The sequence below is a fragment of the Dromaius novaehollandiae genome, chromosome 14 (assembly GCF_036370855.1).
Source record: "Dromaius novaehollandiae isolate bDroNov1 chromosome 14, bDroNov1.hap1, whole genome shotgun sequence".
Classification (NCBI taxonomy): domain Eukaryota; kingdom Metazoa; phylum Chordata; class Aves; order Casuariiformes; family Dromaiidae; genus Dromaius; species Dromaius novaehollandiae.
The window spans coordinates 9,839,042-9,856,188 of record NC_088111.1 but is presented as its reverse complement, the minus strand read 5'-3'; the positions used below and the strand labels follow the sequence as shown (position 1 = coordinate 9,856,188).

General features: G+C 40.3%; 1 protein-coding gene across 3 annotated transcripts; it reads left to right on the top strand.

Moving 5' to 3' along the window:
* Positions 1–181: 181 nt before the first annotated feature.
* LOC112990394 (acyl-coenzyme A synthetase ACSM4, mitochondrial-like) lies at positions 182–14,326 on the top strand. Of its 3 annotated transcripts, none has more exons than XM_026112063.2 (15): positions 182–338; positions 4,206–4,476; positions 5,083–5,202; positions 5,548–5,620; positions 5,713–5,920; positions 6,315–6,458; positions 7,198–7,354; positions 7,981–8,060; positions 8,726–8,849; positions 9,364–9,444; positions 9,536–9,637; positions 10,363–10,490; positions 11,193–11,292; positions 12,021–12,140; positions 12,980–14,326. In XM_026112063.2, exons 2-15 carry the CDS (start codon positions 4,276–4,278, stop codon positions 13,064–13,066), a joined length of 1,725 nt encoding a protein of 574 aa, XP_025967848.1. In that variant the 5' UTR covers positions 182–338; positions 4,206–4,275; the 3' UTR covers positions 13,067–14,326. The 3 variants fall into 3 exon arrangements, with proteins under 3 accessions (XP_025967848.1, XP_025967847.1, XP_064376372.1); XM_064520302.1 differs by lacking the exon at positions 5,548–5,620 and adding an exon at positions 426–524 and having other exon boundaries at positions 193–338; positions 5,083–5,293; XM_026112062.2 differs by lacking the exon at positions 5,548–5,620 and having other exon boundaries at positions 183–338; positions 5,083–5,293.
* The last annotated feature ends 2,821 nt before the right edge of the window (positions 14,327–17,147 follow it).

The following is a 17,147-nucleotide window of genomic DNA, read 5'->3' as shown; positions in this document are numbered from 1 at the left end:
ATGGGAGAAAAGAGAAGAGACAAAGTGCTTTGGGTTAAGGTGCAAACTGTACACACTTTACACCAGTGTAAATGATTACAAGAAAAAGTATTGTACTGCCTGGTCTGTTTTGTACAATATTCTGTTCTCATCACTTCAAAAGAAGCAAATGATAAAGCAGAAAGGGCTTCTCTACAAATCCTTTCTGATTGAGTGTCCAGATTTCACCTCTCCAAACAAAAGCTAATCTTTACAGTGCCTCTTCTGGGAAGCACATGCCCTGAAAGCCGAATGAACCAGTGAAGAAGACTGGCGAAGAACCCCGGCAGCTCTCCGTCTTTGCTGTCCACAGCAAACAGGTCAGGAAAACATGTTGCTTGTCGCAACTAGTCATTGAGAAAAAGCACTTGGTACTAATCAGGAATAATCATTTCTGATTCTTGCAGTATTCAGAGGACTCTGCCATTGCTGGATCTTTCCCTCAACTTTCTTGTTTCATTTCCACCTCTAAGTTTGGAGGTGAAAAAGTGTTAAAGCTGTTGCAGGTACTCTCTCAAAATTTTGAAGACGTTTTTGTGGACCCCTAGGGAATCCTGAATTTAGAACGTTTTCCTCTTGCCAATCTTGAATACTGTTTCCAGTCTTAATGCTGTTCTTGAATATTCTTAAACTCCTCTTTTCTTTATCTACGGTTGTATAGATTTTGTCATTGCAATGCTGTTAAAAATCCATAGATTATAGCTAAATTGTAGAATTAAAGCAGACTAAGAAATAGGAAATATCTTACTATATTATTAAAAAGAATTATCAAATTTATTAAGCTTTGCTATTACAGGAATGAAAGAGGATATGTTCTTTTTCATTGTTAACAGTGTTGGTCACAACCTCAGAGAAACGTTACATTTAACAAAAAGCTTGGTATTTTTACTGCAAGCTTTTTTTTGAGAAAAACATTAAAATAAACGTATATTTCAGTTAGAATATTACATAAAAAGAACTTCATTAATGTCCATTTTTGGTATAGAATTTCGGGGATATTTAAAAGATGACCTTTCACCAACAAAACCTCTTTAGATTAATGTTTTTCCACCAGCTTCTTCGTTAGTAGAGTTTTGATTTGAAAGCTAAGTACAATCTAAGTTCTTAATTTTCTGCTCTATAAACCTGATTCGGAAGTGGATGGCATACCTAATTCTGCTGTGGATGGGATGGCTCCCCTGTATCCCTGCTGTCGTGATCCCTCCAGTGTATGTACTGTAGTTGTCTGAATGCATGTGCTGGGTTTTAATCAATTTTGCTGTCCATTCCCTGTATCAAGCAGCCACGCGGGAACCTGACTCTCTCTGTCAAGAGGAAAATTCCTCTTAGTGCTGTTAACCTGGTTCTGTTATTTTTAATGGGTTTATTTTTTGAGTTGAGGACTGCTTTACTTTCCCTCATTGTAAAAAAGGGCACTTAAAGACATAATAACAATTTTTATATCTGTGTTCTATCATTTTTGTTCAGGAGCTATAGATTTATTTACAGCTGGTCAGTATTTCTCCATCACCTTTCTCTATGTAGCCTTGACAACGCTATGAAATACTGTTGGTTTTGCCAAATTATCTGTTCTGGAGGGAAAAAAACAAGGTCCAAAATTCGAGAAAAATCCTATTTTCTATGTGAAGCTATTTATTCTCTTAAAACAATCTTTTTAATGTATTCCAATTTTATATCTTTAAGAAAGCTTTGTAAATTGAAGCAAAACACTTTCTTTTGGTCACTGAAATGTTTAGTCTGAATCAAATTAATTGGTTTTAATCCGATCAAGTTTTGCACATTTTTAGTGGTTGTGGGGGTGCAAGTAGCTCCCTTCCTGCCTGAACCCTGCTGGTAAGCACGAGCCAGCGTTACTGGGGGTGGGCAGGCACAGCTGGGGGCAAGCAGCGTTGGCGCCCCAGGGGAATGCTTGCGAGCCCTGGCTCAGCCCTTTCCATCAGCCACTGTGGCCAAGACCATGTTTCTTTTTGACCCTGCTGACTCTAGGGTCAGCTAATCCTTGCCTATTTGCACATATGCGATGTTCTGCTAGGTCGAAGGTACATTGGTGAAACTCGCGATTCAGGTACAAAACCAGAGTCTCGGCCCTTGTAGAAGTTCCTCGTTAATGATAAGAATTTTCCTTCCCTCGGCAAATTAGAAGTGAAAAATCAGTAGTTCTTGTGAGGGTGTCTGGTATCACCATTTCCAGTGATGATAGTGAATGATACTGCTAGTCATGAAATGTTTTACCATGGGGGAAATGATCATGCATTAGACTGCAGCAGGTCCTGCCTAAGTACAGGAGAGTTTCTGTACTGCGTATATCCAGTAAGTCATGCTTGTTTATTGGGAAAGATGCTCATTGCTTCATTAGATTTCAGTGCCTCATTAAGATCACAGTTGTGACGAGACGAATAACCATTCTGCATCCAGCCCAACAGATTTTTTATGCTGTCAAATATCACTGAAAAGATAAAATTGTGCAAGCTCTACGTATTTGAGTTCATTTTCCTGATAGGGAGATTAAATATTACTGTGACAGCTCCTGCTGAGGAATAAGAAAAGAAACACACTGATGAGTTATTTTGCCTCGGGGAATAAAGGTTTGACCAAAACTGAGATCAGTGTAAGAGGTGCTGTAGCACACTGTGGCAAGCAGACAGTTTATGACAGTGACAGATGGTGTGAAAAAGTTACAGGCACATCTGCGCAAAGTGAGTAAGGTTTGTCAAGGGACTGGTCCGTTCCACAGCAGCAGTTTCACTTGGGGATGCCTCCTAAAGGTAGCAAGTCGTAAATGTGATGTAGAGTGGCTGAGCTGGGTAAAATGATGATCACAATGCCATGAACTGATGTTTCAGTTGTAAGACAAACCCTGGGGTCTTCCTGGCTCTCACCCTTTGGGCATTTTCCAGCTTAGTCTGGCTGCTCTTGGTCTGCTTTGAGAAGATTGCCACCATGAGCCTGGGGAAGTAGAAAGAGTCGGTCCCGGGGGAAGGGCTTTGGGGAATGTACCACATCAGGGATGTGAGGGTAAGTGGTTATGGTTGAAGATATGGGACGAGGGGTAAGTACGGTGCTGAATACAAAACTTAAAAAATAGGGACAAAGGCAAAACTCACTCTCTTTGCAACTTCACTCAGGCCAGAGATGTTCCACATGGAAAAGAATTAAATCAAGAGCATACCTATAAATGTCATTTTTTTCCTAGTTAGTAGATGGCTTCATCCTTTGTGAGAATAGGAAAGAAAATTAAACCTGTGTATCACCAGCAACTCACTTAACTTTGTATTGATCCTAGTTGCTTGTGCTTAATGGTTAAAAAAAGAAAATCAGTAGATGGACCCTGGTTTTACACCTCCAGGACTGCACTGGCTCCTGCTCCCACTGCAGGGCCTTCCAGAGAGGAACCAGGTTTTATTCCATGCTTGATAATGTTCATGGACATTTACCAGAAGCTGCTAAATAGCATTAAAATCTCAGTTTGGCAACGTCCTGAAACGAGCTTCCAGGCTGTTGAAAATAAAAAAAGAGAAAAAAAGAGTGGCAGTGGAAAAGAAGAGAGTAATTGGACTTCAGAGCATTTAGGAATAATATGGCGAGTACAGATGGAAGACAGCATTCACAGTGAACAAATGCAGAAGTGTCTAAATCAAATTGGGGAACCTATATGATAGAAATACTGAAGTTATAGGGTCTTGGGATATATGTGGTGAATGGATAAATCGGCAAATGGTCAAGCTAAGGCAGTGAGAAACTTGATGGAAATAGCTTGGAAACATCCTCCAGCTCTGTGTAATGGAAGAGAAGTAGAGAATCAGCTACTAGTGCTTTGGTGTAAGAAGAAGTAACCTTCTTACAGTGCAGAAAACACATCTGATCTTGTGTTCGAGTAATGAGAGTTGTGGGCAATTAGCAGCCCCAGGGATCACATGATGAATCCATGAGGATCAGCTGAGCTACAGACAGGATGCCGGATCAGTGTGCTGGATTAAGTCCTTAAAAAGCTGGTAGTGCAAAATATAAAAAAGCAAGATGGGGAGCTTTCCATTTAATTGAATGGTTAAAAACATCAGCTTTGCCATGATTAGCCTAAGTGACTTAAATTAATAATTCATCAGCTCATAACTGGATGATCTTTCTTTCTTTGTCTGGAAAATTTCAGGATAATGATTGTCTTTTCTTTTCCATTATTTTTGTTCCAGGGTTCATAGCAACAGTTCTACCTATTTTCTTATATAGTCTACAGCATCTACATATACATCCTCTTCTGCCATGAAGATGTTGTTTAAATTACGGACTCTAAAATCGTCGTGGACTCTGAAGTCTCCTTGTAGAGCTTTCCATGAACACCCCGGGTTGCGTGCCTCTGATTTATATTCGCAGTATGAGTCTGTCAGGCGGGGTGCGCAGGAAATGCCAAAGTACTTTAACTTTGCAAGTGATGTACTGGACAAATGGTCTGAGATTGAAAAGGTAGATGATCTCTGTTGTGCAGATGAGATACTTGAATTCATTTCAATTTTTTTACTTAATCAATTACTAAAAACAATTTGCATTAGAAAGTTGTACAAAATCTCACTGTTTTCTCCTTTATTGTAAAAGTATCCTTTCCCTCAATTATCCCCCCTCTTCCTGACCTCTCAGGCTAGAATGAGTCCTGTGATACTGCATCTTCCTGTTGTTTTGTTTTGTCCTCTGCCTGTGCTACTTCTGTTTATTAGCATTCCACAACTGTGTCCAGAATATCAGGGTTATTAGGTGAAATATTTCACAATATAGGAGCATTAATGCTCAGCATGAGGCTTGAACTGAAACAGGTCTGGAGCAGTACTTGCGTCTAGAGACAACTGGGCTGGTAAAGATTTAGGGTTTAGAAAGGGCAATTTTATCGGGAATATCTGAGCTTGATCCGTGGCCATAGTGAGTCCCATACCCACTAAGGACAAAGGAAAAGTAACAGCTTACGTGCAAGTTGCGAGATACTTGGATCTTCTATAATTTGCAGATATTTGTGCATTATAATTTCCTTGTCTTTCAGAAGAAACTATTTCTGTTTTGAATCCTTGTGTTGTTTTGTAGGCTGGAAAGAGACCATCAAACCCTGCCTTTTGGTGGGTAAATGGAAAAGGAGGAGAAGTGAAGTGGAGCTTTGAGGAGCTGGGGTTCCTGTCTCGGAAAGCGGCCAATGTGCTGACTAAAGTATGTGGGCTGCAAAAGGGGGACAGAGTTATTGTGATCCTGCCGCGGGTCCCAGAATGGTGGCTGGTGAACGTGGCTTGCATGCGAGCAGGTCAGTGAGCATATCTGAGCTTTGGAGAAGTGTTTCATAATGCAAGTAGGTTGAGACAATCAAGAATTTCTGTTGTTTATGATGAAAAAAATAGTGTAAATTATTAACCTAGTCGCTGGCCTAGCTACCAAATATGCAGGCAGTCCTGATGGATTTGCGCTAGGTACTAAAGGATGGGTGACCTGTGCAGCAAGCGTGGAGATGACAGAAGGCCATGGAGGTCACCAGATAGGTCTGCATTTCATTCCTTACAGGAGAGCACAGAGCAGCTACATTACTCCATTGTAACTGTTTGGCTGGGAATGTCAGGGCAAATTCATCTCAGAGGTCAGTTTGGGAATAATTAACTGAGTTTATGTTCTTAGAAAAGGATCAGATTTAAAAACTGCCATCCCAAAATAACCTTATTGCTCTTCCAGGAATTGTCTTAATTCCAGGGATATCCCAGTTAACAGCCAAAGACATATTATATCGACTCCAGGCTTCAAAAGCCACGTGCATCATCACCAATGACACGCTGGCTCCTGCAGTGGACTCAGTGGCATCTGAATGCCAGTTTCTGAAAACCAAGCTAATCGTATCCAAAGGCAGTAGGGAGGGATGGCTCAACTTCACTGAATTGTTCAAGTGAGTATGCATTAGTGACACTGTGGTCATGATGAAGAAAGCAGAGTTTTGTCCACAAGTGCTCATTTACCAGTATTCCTTGACTACAGGTATTCATCAAATACCGACATTAAGCCTTTGTGATGTTAATCATAACTGCCTGGTTGCTGTTTCCACATCAGAGTTGTTTAATAATAGTGGTCTTATACCAGGAAGTTTCTATTCTGTTTTTGTTAAGAGAAGTCTATATGAGAGTAAAGTGTAACTCTATGTTACTTTAGTCTAATTTGGTCAAAAGCTTCTGTGAAGCTTATTTAGGGTAGAAGAGGAGTTCTGCAACATGTAATCCGTGGTTATATTTTGAAGTCTATGTAAAGTAACTACTGAAGTCATGGTTGCATTCTGTGTTTTAAAGGAACCAATCTGCTGACCATTCCTGTGTCAAAACAAGGATTCAAGACCCGGTGTGTATCTTCTTTACCAGTGGAACCACAGGTTTTCCAAAGATGGTTGAACATTCCCAGAGTAGTCTTGGTTTCAGACCCCTGTTAAGTGAAAGGTATGAAAGGTTTGGGCCTGGTCGAACAAGCGTTAATTTGAGCTGCATAGTAAAGACGATTAAAAAGTACTGAGTAAGAAGTGCTTCATGTATGGCCCCAGTCCTACTCCCTCCAACATCAGACTAGAAGTTCCAGCAGATTTCCAGGGGAGTGAGATCAGCCCCTGTATTTCTCTTTTGTCAGTGAATGTCTCCTAACCTTTCCTTAGAGTGGTTCAAAGGACAGCCGTCAGCTGGGAATAGTCTGGAGCACAGCACCAAGAGATATCATGCTATTTGGGCTACAGAAAGCTTTGTGACATGTAGCTGCAAACAGGCAGAGTTAATATTGATTTCACAGATCCCCCTGGTGCCTCAGCAGCTTTACAAGTCATGGTGAAATACCTGCTGTCCAACACAGCATTCATGCCTGCTGCTGCTTCAGCTTTATCTTCCTCCCTAATAGAAAGTCACCTCATTGGAATTTGGACTCCTCTCTTTCCCTTACTCTACCCTGTCTTGTGACTGGCATCATTTATTTATTTTTATATATATATATATATATATACACATATGCACATATACAGGTGCTTAAACCTTAGGTGTTCTTTTGCCCAATAGCTAGCTCATAAAATGAATTTACTGAGAGTGCCCATTGCCCATGTACCTAGTTAAAAACCTTGGGCTTGTGGGTTTTTCTTGTTTGTTTTTAAGCTTTTTTAAGTTTTTCATTACCTTTCATTGTTTTCTGCTGTATTAGGTACTGGTTGGATTTGACTGCCTCAGACATAATATGGAGCACAGCAGACACAGGTTGGATAGTAACTTCACTGGCATCTCTTTTCGATCCCTGGGTTTTTGGATCATGCATTTTTGTACACCACCTCCCACAGATTGAATCAGCCACCATCCTAAATGTAAGGAAAAGCTTATGGAGATGTGTTAGTGTGCACAAAGTAGGGAGCAAAACTAGTTCTCAGCTTCATATACAGATTTAATTGAAGGTTGTGCATGTTGTTTTATTTAAGATGCTGTATCCTTTCTCTAGAGCCGCCATTTAGATTTTTAATGTACACAGAAGGGGCCAATCCTTGATACCCTTCACTCATAGCTGGCAAGCACATGAATGAAAATCATCCCAAACACCGCACGAATTGCTTGCCTTTTCTTCCAGTGAATCTGGAAATATTAGCTAGTACTAATGTCTACTGAAACAGAAGCGATTCTCTCCATGCTGACCAAGATGAAAGTGAATATCTCCCCGTGATATGGACAGAGAAAGGCTTATTCTGCCCATGCTTGAGCTTTGCAGTGTGAATGATATGTAGACATGTTAGCATGGGATTTTGTTGAATTGAGTATACTGTGATTCTCAGGATGCTACACCAACCGTAGGAGGGTTTCTCATCCCAACAGGGAGTATTTAGTGTTTTTTCACATAGAAGGGAGAGCTATGTTTGCCCCCTACATTGCTGGTTTACTGTACTTCCATGTGGCAATTTTTTGTCGAAACTTCATATATCCTTGTTATTTAACTCTCTAGACCCTCTCTAGGCACCCTGTGGGCACTCTGGTTGGTGCTCCAACATTGTTTCGCATGCTGGTGCAGAATGATCTCTCCAGGTACGTCAAGAGATGATTTACTAGCATTTAATTACCTTAACTACACTTTAATGATCTCCCGGATCTAGCTATTTGACCCAAAATAGGGGAGTAATTTAGTTTAAAATAACCCTCATGAAAAAACAGTCATACAAAATGTGTGGATTTTGCAGAGTTTCATGGTCAGGTGCAGAGGAACTTGATTCCCTCAGTGCGTGACTTCATGTGGCCACTGTACATCGTCCTCTGCACCAGTTTCTCACCGACTCTGCTGCTGCTTATTCCTCCCCTTTCACACCTTTCGTTTGGGCTGTTGCAGAGGGTCAGCAGTCAGGGCTGTGGCTCAGCAAATCCTTGTGTGGTTGGTTATAAACATGTGCTTAAATCCCAGCTGACTCCAGCAGAAGCTTTACTTTAGGTTTCATGTATGCTTAACTCTGACTTTTACTACTGGTGTGCATAATGTTGAGCCCAGACTAATATCTTTGCTTTATCAGGAGCTAAAGTAGCAGGAATACCCTGATTTCTACACTCCATGAGAATAGCTGTCCCAGTAACCAGCTCTCCAGTATCATTTGTTTATACTTGCATGCCATTTTGCTACCAGCGACAGCTGCAAACTAAACAGGTCCTTGTGTTGGCCAGTGGATTCAAGCACCTCTCTTGATTTTTAACTCCCTGTGAAGCTACAAATTCATGAACCTGAAGCACTGCGTGAGTGGTGGGGAGCCACTCAACCCAGAAGTCATGGAGCAGTGGAAAAGCAAGACAGGGCTGGACATCCATGAAATATATGGCCAGACTGAAATGGTATATTCATAGGATCAATATTCTCTTAGATCATTTAAATTCCTTTTTGCTTTACTGCGTTTTCATGTTTGTTTTCCAAGAACGCGGCCTATTTCTTCCTTCATGTTTCTATGAATGTTGCAGTAACCTCTTTCAGAGATAATCACTGAAAGAACAGCCTTACATGGCTTTTCTTACAAAACCTGCCAGAAACATGGGTCGTTGGGAGAGGACGTGCTCTAATTTTTCCATAAATGTTTCTAAGTGACTGTGATAGATGAGGGTATAGCCTGTGTCTAAGGAAAAAGACTGGCTAGCAGGAGGCATGACTTCTGTGCAGGCAATGGACCAGAGTTCTTTTGGGGAGTTTTTTGATCTTGCTTATTTGTACCATATGGCACTAACATACAGGATCCTGTGGATCTTAATTCCTCACTTTAGAGGTATGCTAGAGAATACATTTAATGAATTCAATGCAAGTGTAGTTTACTTGTTTACTGTAGCTAAAACTTGGTTTTGATTGTGATTTTTGCAGGGAATAATCTGCTCTGTTTTTAAAGGAATGAAGATTAAACCTGGATCAATGGGAAAAGCAGCTCCCTTTTATGATGTTCAGGTTTGTTAATGTAGTTTGGCTGCTGTGTACATGGTTTTCATAAGTGTTTTTTTGTCCCCTGGAGTAAAACACATGTTGTTTTTCATTCTAGATTGTAGACAAAAATGCTAATATTCTGCCTCCAGGACAAGAGGGGGAAATTGCTGTCAGAAGCAAACCTATAAGACCGCTTGGTTTTTTCTCTAAATATGTAGTAAGGAGTTTATTTTATCCTTCCCCTCCCCACACCCCCGATCTCCCAAAAATCTCTCCAGTTCCGTAGTGGTTACAGAGGCTCCATATTTTTCTCCAGTTTCCAGGCTTACTAGCCTGTCTTTGATTCATGAACTACAGTAGCAATCTGACTTTCTAGAGAGAATCTGAGAGGATTCACTTCAGAATAGAGTGGGAAAATGTAGATCCAGGCTTCAGTTCATCCAATTCTTTGATTCAAATTTTGGCTCAAGACCTTTAAAACCGGGATCTGAAAAAGCAGCTTAAAGCATTTCCCTAACATATCCTTAGTAGTGACCATGATCTCACTGAGGAGTACCATATGTGAAGCGTACACTATCTGAGATGCTATATAAATATCTGTGTTAAGGGTAGACCAAGAGATCCAAAAAACTAGAGCACAACTGAGTAACTGGTTTGTTTGGATCCGTGGCAATTAGAAAAGGGAAGAGAAGAATTTGTCTGACTTTGAGGCAAAAAAAGTATTTTCAAGCACTGAAACTGGAAAATTTGTAAAAAGTCATCAGTCAAACAAAGTGCTTTTTTAAAGCCATTTTATTGTCTTTTATAGCAATGTCAGTACAATTATTGAAGATCTTTGAATTAAAAATTAAGTTCCAATGAATTTAACATTACATGTATCATAGCATAATGTATAGCTAACACATACTCAAAATTTAAACTCCTATTTGTAAACCATGCAAGGATAACCCTAAGAAAACAGCAGCAAGTGAACGTGGGGATTTTTTTGTCACTGGGGACAAAGGGACTATGGATGAAGATGGATATTTTTGGTTTATTGGAAGAGACGACGATATCATCATTTCTTCAGGGTCAGTTTGCATGCTTCTTTTCTAAATCTGTTGTTGTATAAACTTACATGTTGTGCTCCTGACAAGTTCCTGACATGACAGTCCTGCAGTGAATGCACTGGTCTGTGACTTAGGAATACTGGCTTTTATTATTAGCTTTCATATATCTGCAGTATCATCTTGATCATGTCAGTGGTGTCTCTGCACCCCTGTTTCCCTTCAATATCTCATCTGTTTAAACAGAGTGGAGACTTCTGTGGTAGAGGAGGGATATTAATTTAGTTTAATTAGTTTGTGGGGTTCTGTTTCTTGGGTTTTTTTTTAACTAGAATTGAAGGTCATTTCTATCAAAGTCAAAGAGCATTGAAACATTGTATTTTGAACATACTGAAATGAAACGATTAGATATTGTATAGTGTTTGGCAAAATGAAGCCCTTATATTATGTGATGCCGTAACATGGCATCACTAGTACTACAGACCCCAACTATGAGGAGGATGCAGGCGCAGTCAGGGAGCCCCCAAGGAAAGGGGAGAGATGGAGAAGTAGCCAGTGCCACAAACAGTCCTCCATTACGTGACCATCATGACATACTCCTGCTTTCTAACAAATTTCCATTCTGCCTAAAGATTCTGTAGTGTTGTTTTAAAAAACAGCAATTAAAAAATTTCTTGGTACTGGTTTTCATAAAACCAAATCCTTCATTATTCTCTCCTTACCTAGGTATCGCATTGGACCATTTGAAGTAGAGAGTGCCCTGATAGAGCACCCAGCAGTAGCAGAAACAGCTGTTGTCAGCAGCCCAGATCCCCTCAGAGGAGAGGTAATGATGCTGAACAGCAGTTGAGGAAGCAATATGCTTGTCTAAATATGTAACTATATAAGGCAGTTCCTGCTTTACTGAATAATGTACGATTATAAGGCAGTCATGTCACCATGGATAATCCTACTGGGTGTGATGAGTACACCCTTTCCCATTTACATGCTCTGCTCTTCTTAGTTTTTGTTCATCCCAAGAGGGTCATCGCTGTGGAGAACATTACAGTGACATATGCTTTTTTCCCTCGCCAGACCTTGTTATTAAGCACTTATCTACACACTGAAATTGTCTTTTCTGGCTATCTTAGTGTAGCCAGAGTTGTACCATAACTGATTCAGCATTAGACTTAGCCGAAATGTGTAAGGAACGCACAGATCTGCCCTGGGATGATACAGGGCTATTGTCCCCAGTGTGAATGTCGGAGAAATAAAATATCCCTCAGCTTCAGGGAGAACTCTGCAGAGGCACCTGTTAAGCCCTTCTTCTAGACGCCCTCTGAGAGGATAAAGCAAATGCTCTTGCTCTGAAATGAGTGTCAGAAAACTGCACTTTCAACTTTTCTTTCTTCCACATACATGAAGTTGGGCACAACCACTTCACACATTGTGCTGGTTTCTTTGTTCCTCCCTTTTGCATGTCATGACTCAGAGCAATACTATGCACTGGTAAACATTGTATCAGCTCTTAAAAATTGGTGGTGTCAGATCACTTTTATTGCTTTTATCTTGTAGGTTGTGAAAGCATTTGTGGTCCTGTCTTCCACCTTTTCATGTGGTGACCTGAAGAGCTTAGCCCATGAGTTACAGGAGCATGTCAAGAAAACTACTGCTCCATATAAGTATCCCAGAAAGGTAAACACTTCTGCATAAAACTTTAAATACAGGGCACACATCCATAAATCTTAGGTGAATTATTATTTGGGCTTCCATGACTGATCTGGAACAGACAGTGGTCAAGATTCAGGTAGAGTACTGACTCCAGAAGACCTTTCTAATGTATCATTAGTTTATGTTGTTTTTTATTTAGAATATAGTTGTTTGTTTAAACCTTACAAATATTTCTAGGCTGAGTATGATATGCTAGCTAGATCTTCTCCATATTCTGACTCAGGGTCAAAATCATAATTCTCCATCTTTTACTTCATCTGTAACCAAGCACCTTCCAGTGACATTAGTGGAAGTACCTGACTGAATCTGAATAAGGATTTATCCGCTGATCCTCACAGTAAACAAATAAGAAGAATATAGGAGGATACACTTGGTGTTTCTCAGAAATCCCAGCACTGCAGGAAAGGAGCTACTGGTAGAGCTTTGGTTCAGTTGTGCAGAACTCAAAGGAACTAAGGACCATTAAAGACTTTGTCCCAATAACATCCCTTCTCTCTTCTTTTCCATTCATCTCTGTCCTCTGATATCCTTCGGCTCTTCATCATTCTACTCCAGTACCCAGTTTGGTTAGCAGGGAGGCAGCTACACAGATGTTTGGCCATCTAGGCAGCCAAAGAAATTGTTTCACAAGCTGCGCATTGTGTTGCCTTGGTTTGGGCTTGGACTTGGTCCTTTAGGCAAGCAGTTCTCACCGATGGAGTGCTCCTAGTTTTTCCCATGTGCTGAGAGCCAGTCTTGCAAAACCAACTCAAACTGACTCTGTAGAGAATATGCTACATTGTTTTCTGTCTTTTTTTATGTAGATGGAATTTGTCCAACAACTGCCGAAGACAGTCACTGGGAAGATCAAGAGGAACGAGTTGAGGGACAAAGAGTGGGGACGGATGTAACATTGTTGGAAGCTAACAGAGCTTCTTTCATTCAGTTAACGCTGTATAAATTTCTCTGATATAACTGCCCTCCTTCTTATCTGTTTTCTTTAAAAGCCTGAGTATCTAAAATCATAGATAAAGCCAAGATGTGACGTTCAAGTCTGCTTGCAAAGCCTCTAATGTCAGTGCCAGGGTTTCAGCTCCTGAAGTACTGCTGGGAAAAAGAAACAACTGTATAACTCCATTATAGCCCTGAATGTCCCAAAGTTCACCAGAAATTGGCTGGTGACCCATCTCTTTTATTTAGCATCTAGATCCATGAAAACTTGTTGCTGATAGTGATTGCCTAACTCCAAGCTTCAGAAAAGGACAGGCATGGGTCTGAGTGGTTCAAATGCTCTGTCCTTAAAAAGCAGCGTGCTTTCAGCAGAATGCAGTTGTCCTAGCATTTACTGAAAATGGAAAGTCTCCTCTGTGTTGATATCACCATATCACCTTCACAGACCTCTCTGTTTAATACGTGTGTTGATGACAAGCAGGGCCAGCTTCTCCCACGTTCATCAAGTACTGTCTGACACCAAGAGTAGCCATAGCTTTGTTGCTCACCCTCTATACTGATCTTCATGCATAGACAAAACTCCTGTACTGCTTCTGACAGTCTGTGAAAAGAAGTTTGCTGTTGGACGACTAATGCAATCTGTAGAAGAGACCAGAGCTGTTTGCCGTCCTGGCTGCTTGCTGCAGGACAAGGTCATCACAGCAGCCGTTCAGATAGCGGTGAAATCAGTGAACAAACTTCTGTAATCTGGTTTGGATGATCACATCTCTGTTTAATGTTTAGCTTTATGAAGAAGCATGTACTGTACACAGCCTTACTTGTCACAGTTGCACATGTAATAGCGTGCCATGTTTTAAGGCTGTATTAGTTCTTAGCTGTTCATCCTCAGGCTTTTTTTAATTTTGTCTACTCAAAAAAGATTTCATTTTCTGAGGTGAATTTTCATTAGTTGACAAAAATGTCTCCAGCCTTCAGCAGTCCCATTCATTAAACAAGACATTGCTGGAGAACAGCAGTGTCTTTGGGCAGGTAAGAAGGTCTTTTGCAGCTGTGTCTTACTGCTTGGAGTTCTCTGTCTGCTACCATCATAGAGTGAGATTTGGAGAATGCTACTTTTGAGAAAAGAAAACATTTTATTTGGTTATGTCAATGAAATAACTTCTGTACTAGTGACTACTGAAATGAAAGCAAATGTCAATAAATACAGTATTTACTTCATTCCTCTTTTTTGACAATTGCTTCATTTTTTTCATGCTCCTTAGCATTTCACAGAGATTTCAGAACACTTTCAGGTTTTTAGGCACACAGATTACATTATTATAAAACTAATCATCAAATTACCAGTCATCTTCGTCCTCAGGTTTCTTGAATGCACTTGTCTGGAAGTGTCACTTGTTGCAGCCTCAAGCTCTTTTCTGTACACAGTTCAGTTTCCTTTAAAAGTCATGTACTCCTGGACATCCCAGGGGCTCTTTACATCCTCTAGGTCTTTCTGCTTGGCTTCAGTCAAGTGTTTTACTGTTGTGCACTCAGCCAGACACAAAAAGTGGGATGATAAATACCTGTACAGACTGGAATTCAGAGCCCCTAGAACCTGTCCCTGGCCCTGCACTTAGCCAGTTGGGCAGTTAAACTCAAGTCATGTTCGAGGGTTGGGGTTTTTATTTTTTCTCCCCAAATTTAAGGGCCTAAAATCAAGCAGCTAAACCCAGAGTTTGGAAAGTCAAAAGTCTAAGAAAAGCTCTGGATGAAACCATACCACAAAGAAGACCAGAGTTTTACTAATGATTTCAGTGTGGTTGAGACTCTTCTGTCTTTCTAAATTATTGTGTGGTTAATTAGGATAATTTGCTCTAGGCTTCAGCACTGGAACTATTGCCTGTTGTCATCCATGTTTAGCTGACCCAGCACTGGGTTTCCATTGTGCTTTGGTTATCTATTTTTTTGCATGAATGGGCTGGGTTCAAAGTCAAACAACTTGCCAGGTCATTCATTCCATATCCTGTGGTTGCAGTCCTGCTAGGTGCCACTGCTCCATGCTGCAGCTACGTCATGTTAGTAATATTGAGTATACTTTGTTGTCTCATGTTCAGGGTAGATAGTTTGTTTAATTCTTCTCCTCTGCTCAGGATCAGAGAGTCGCCACTGAATTTCTTCTGATCCATGTGGAATGATTTCAGAAATGCAAGCTTGCCAGCTACAAGCAGTTGGAAGCAAAATAAGTCTCTCTAACACGCAGCTCTCTTTTGGATCCCCAGAGGTTGAAACGTGTTTGGATTGTATCCCTCTGGCTGAAATATATAATTTTCAACAGACTGGCCTTTCCCTTTCAGTCCTCCTTCCACCCATAACAGAGCCCAGCTTCAATTTGATGTTATTCTCAGAGGCAATAGAAAAGGTAACAGATTTACATTTCTGTCTCAAATTTATTTTTCCTATTAGGATTGTTTCCTTAGGGATTAGCTTCTCACCCAAAGCTTGTATAAGTGGCATGGAAATCTTGCTACATATGGTCTCTATTTGTTTTGGAATTGCAGAAGTGCATCCTTACGTTGAAGTTGCAAAGCAGCCTCCCCCGGGTGTTAATACTGCCGGTGCCTCTGCCCGCTTTGTGTAACTTTTCTGCAAAGACCAGACTGTTTTCTCTTGTTGTAAAGGATACACCCGCTAAACAGAAATGGATCACAAAGAGGAATCGGTTGTGTTTTTGTGACTCTGTGATTTCCAGCCATGTGCTTCAGAAGATAATTAGCCCTTTTTCTTGGTGTTTCAAGTGTTTTTAGAACGGATGACACAGCTGTTCTAAGGACAGCAAACAGGTAAGATAGCTGATACCTACCATTCTCCTGTAGAGAGTTTGAACAGATATAAAAGCAAGCCTTATTATCAAAGTTAGTTTTTTTTCTGGTTAAAAATAAGGACTATTTATAGTAATTCAGTGATTGAGAAAGTGGAAAAAATTCTAGTTCTGTTAAATGATTTGTTTCCTTCTTCTGAAGTTTTACAAAGTAGCTGGAAAGCTTCAGTTTCAGCTGGGTACAGGGAACAAGTTTCTTGTTTGTTGTTTTCCCCTTAGTGGTGATACCAATTTTTTATGGTCTGAGATAGTGAAAGCACAAGTCCTGAAATTGTACTCTTCCATATGGGGGATGAATGGTTTTATTTCAGCAAGATTCGAAATCTCCGTTGTTGGTGGTAGGCTGAGAGCCGCGTGTAGGACTCCCCTTCTTTCGATGGCGTGGCTCTGGTCCTCCAAGCGCTGGCAGGGAGGGGAATTCCCAATGCAAAGTTCGACTGGGAATTTTTGTTGTTGTTTTTTTTTAATTGCGAGGCATGTTATTAAACATAATGAAGGAATACTAAATTGCACAAACAACATGTATTTACTAAAGACTGTCTTAAAATGGAGACGAACATGGGACCACGTGCTGTGCTCTAACAAACCCTCTGAGGTTGATGACATGAGAGCAGCAGTATATTTCATTAAGAATCTCCAAAACTATTCAAAAAAACAAATTGAGAATTGAGATTATATGTAGTATATGAGAAATAATTCCTTCATGTACGATGCTATTATAAATCATGAGAAACTAATAATGAGTTGTAATATTGGATATATGCGTATCTTTTGTGTATATATTGTGTGTTTTGGCACATAAAATTGCTCTGCTTGCACTGGTAAGAAAGTTAATATTTAGTTTTATGTCTAGAAATCTGTAATGGATTTCCAGATTATGTTTGGAACTTGGTCTTGCAGATTTGCTGGGTGGTGATTTTTGTGACTTTTCCAGCGTTACTTTTGCCACTCCATTGAGCAGGAACATTTTGTAAGTGATCTACAACTTCGTCTCCTTTCCCACACTGGAAAAAAATGGCATAACGAAAAACAGAGCAGCGATGAGGTGAGTTTGGTTTTAGTTATTCATAAGACATTTCAGATTGTTGATGTTAAACCAATTATTACGCTAATGCATGATCCGAGTCTAACAGTCCGCTTACAGAAACAAGCATGAACACAGTTTTTAAACAGAATGGCTCTAA

Excerpts from the sequence above, each read along its gene's own strand:
- LOC112990394 (XM_026112062.2), top strand. The coding sequence starts at position 4,276 with ATGAAGATGTTGTTTAAATTACGGACTCTAAAATCGTCGTGGACTCTG. Across the intron at positions 6,459-7,197 it reads AGACCCCTGTTAAGTGAAAG|GTACTGGTTGGATTTGACTG; the intron begins GTATGAAAGGTT and ends CTGCTGTATTAG. Across the intron at positions 8,061-8,725 it reads GTGCAGAATGATCTCTCCAG|CTACAAATTCATGAACCTGA; the intron begins GTACGTCAAGAG and ends CTCCCTGTGAAG.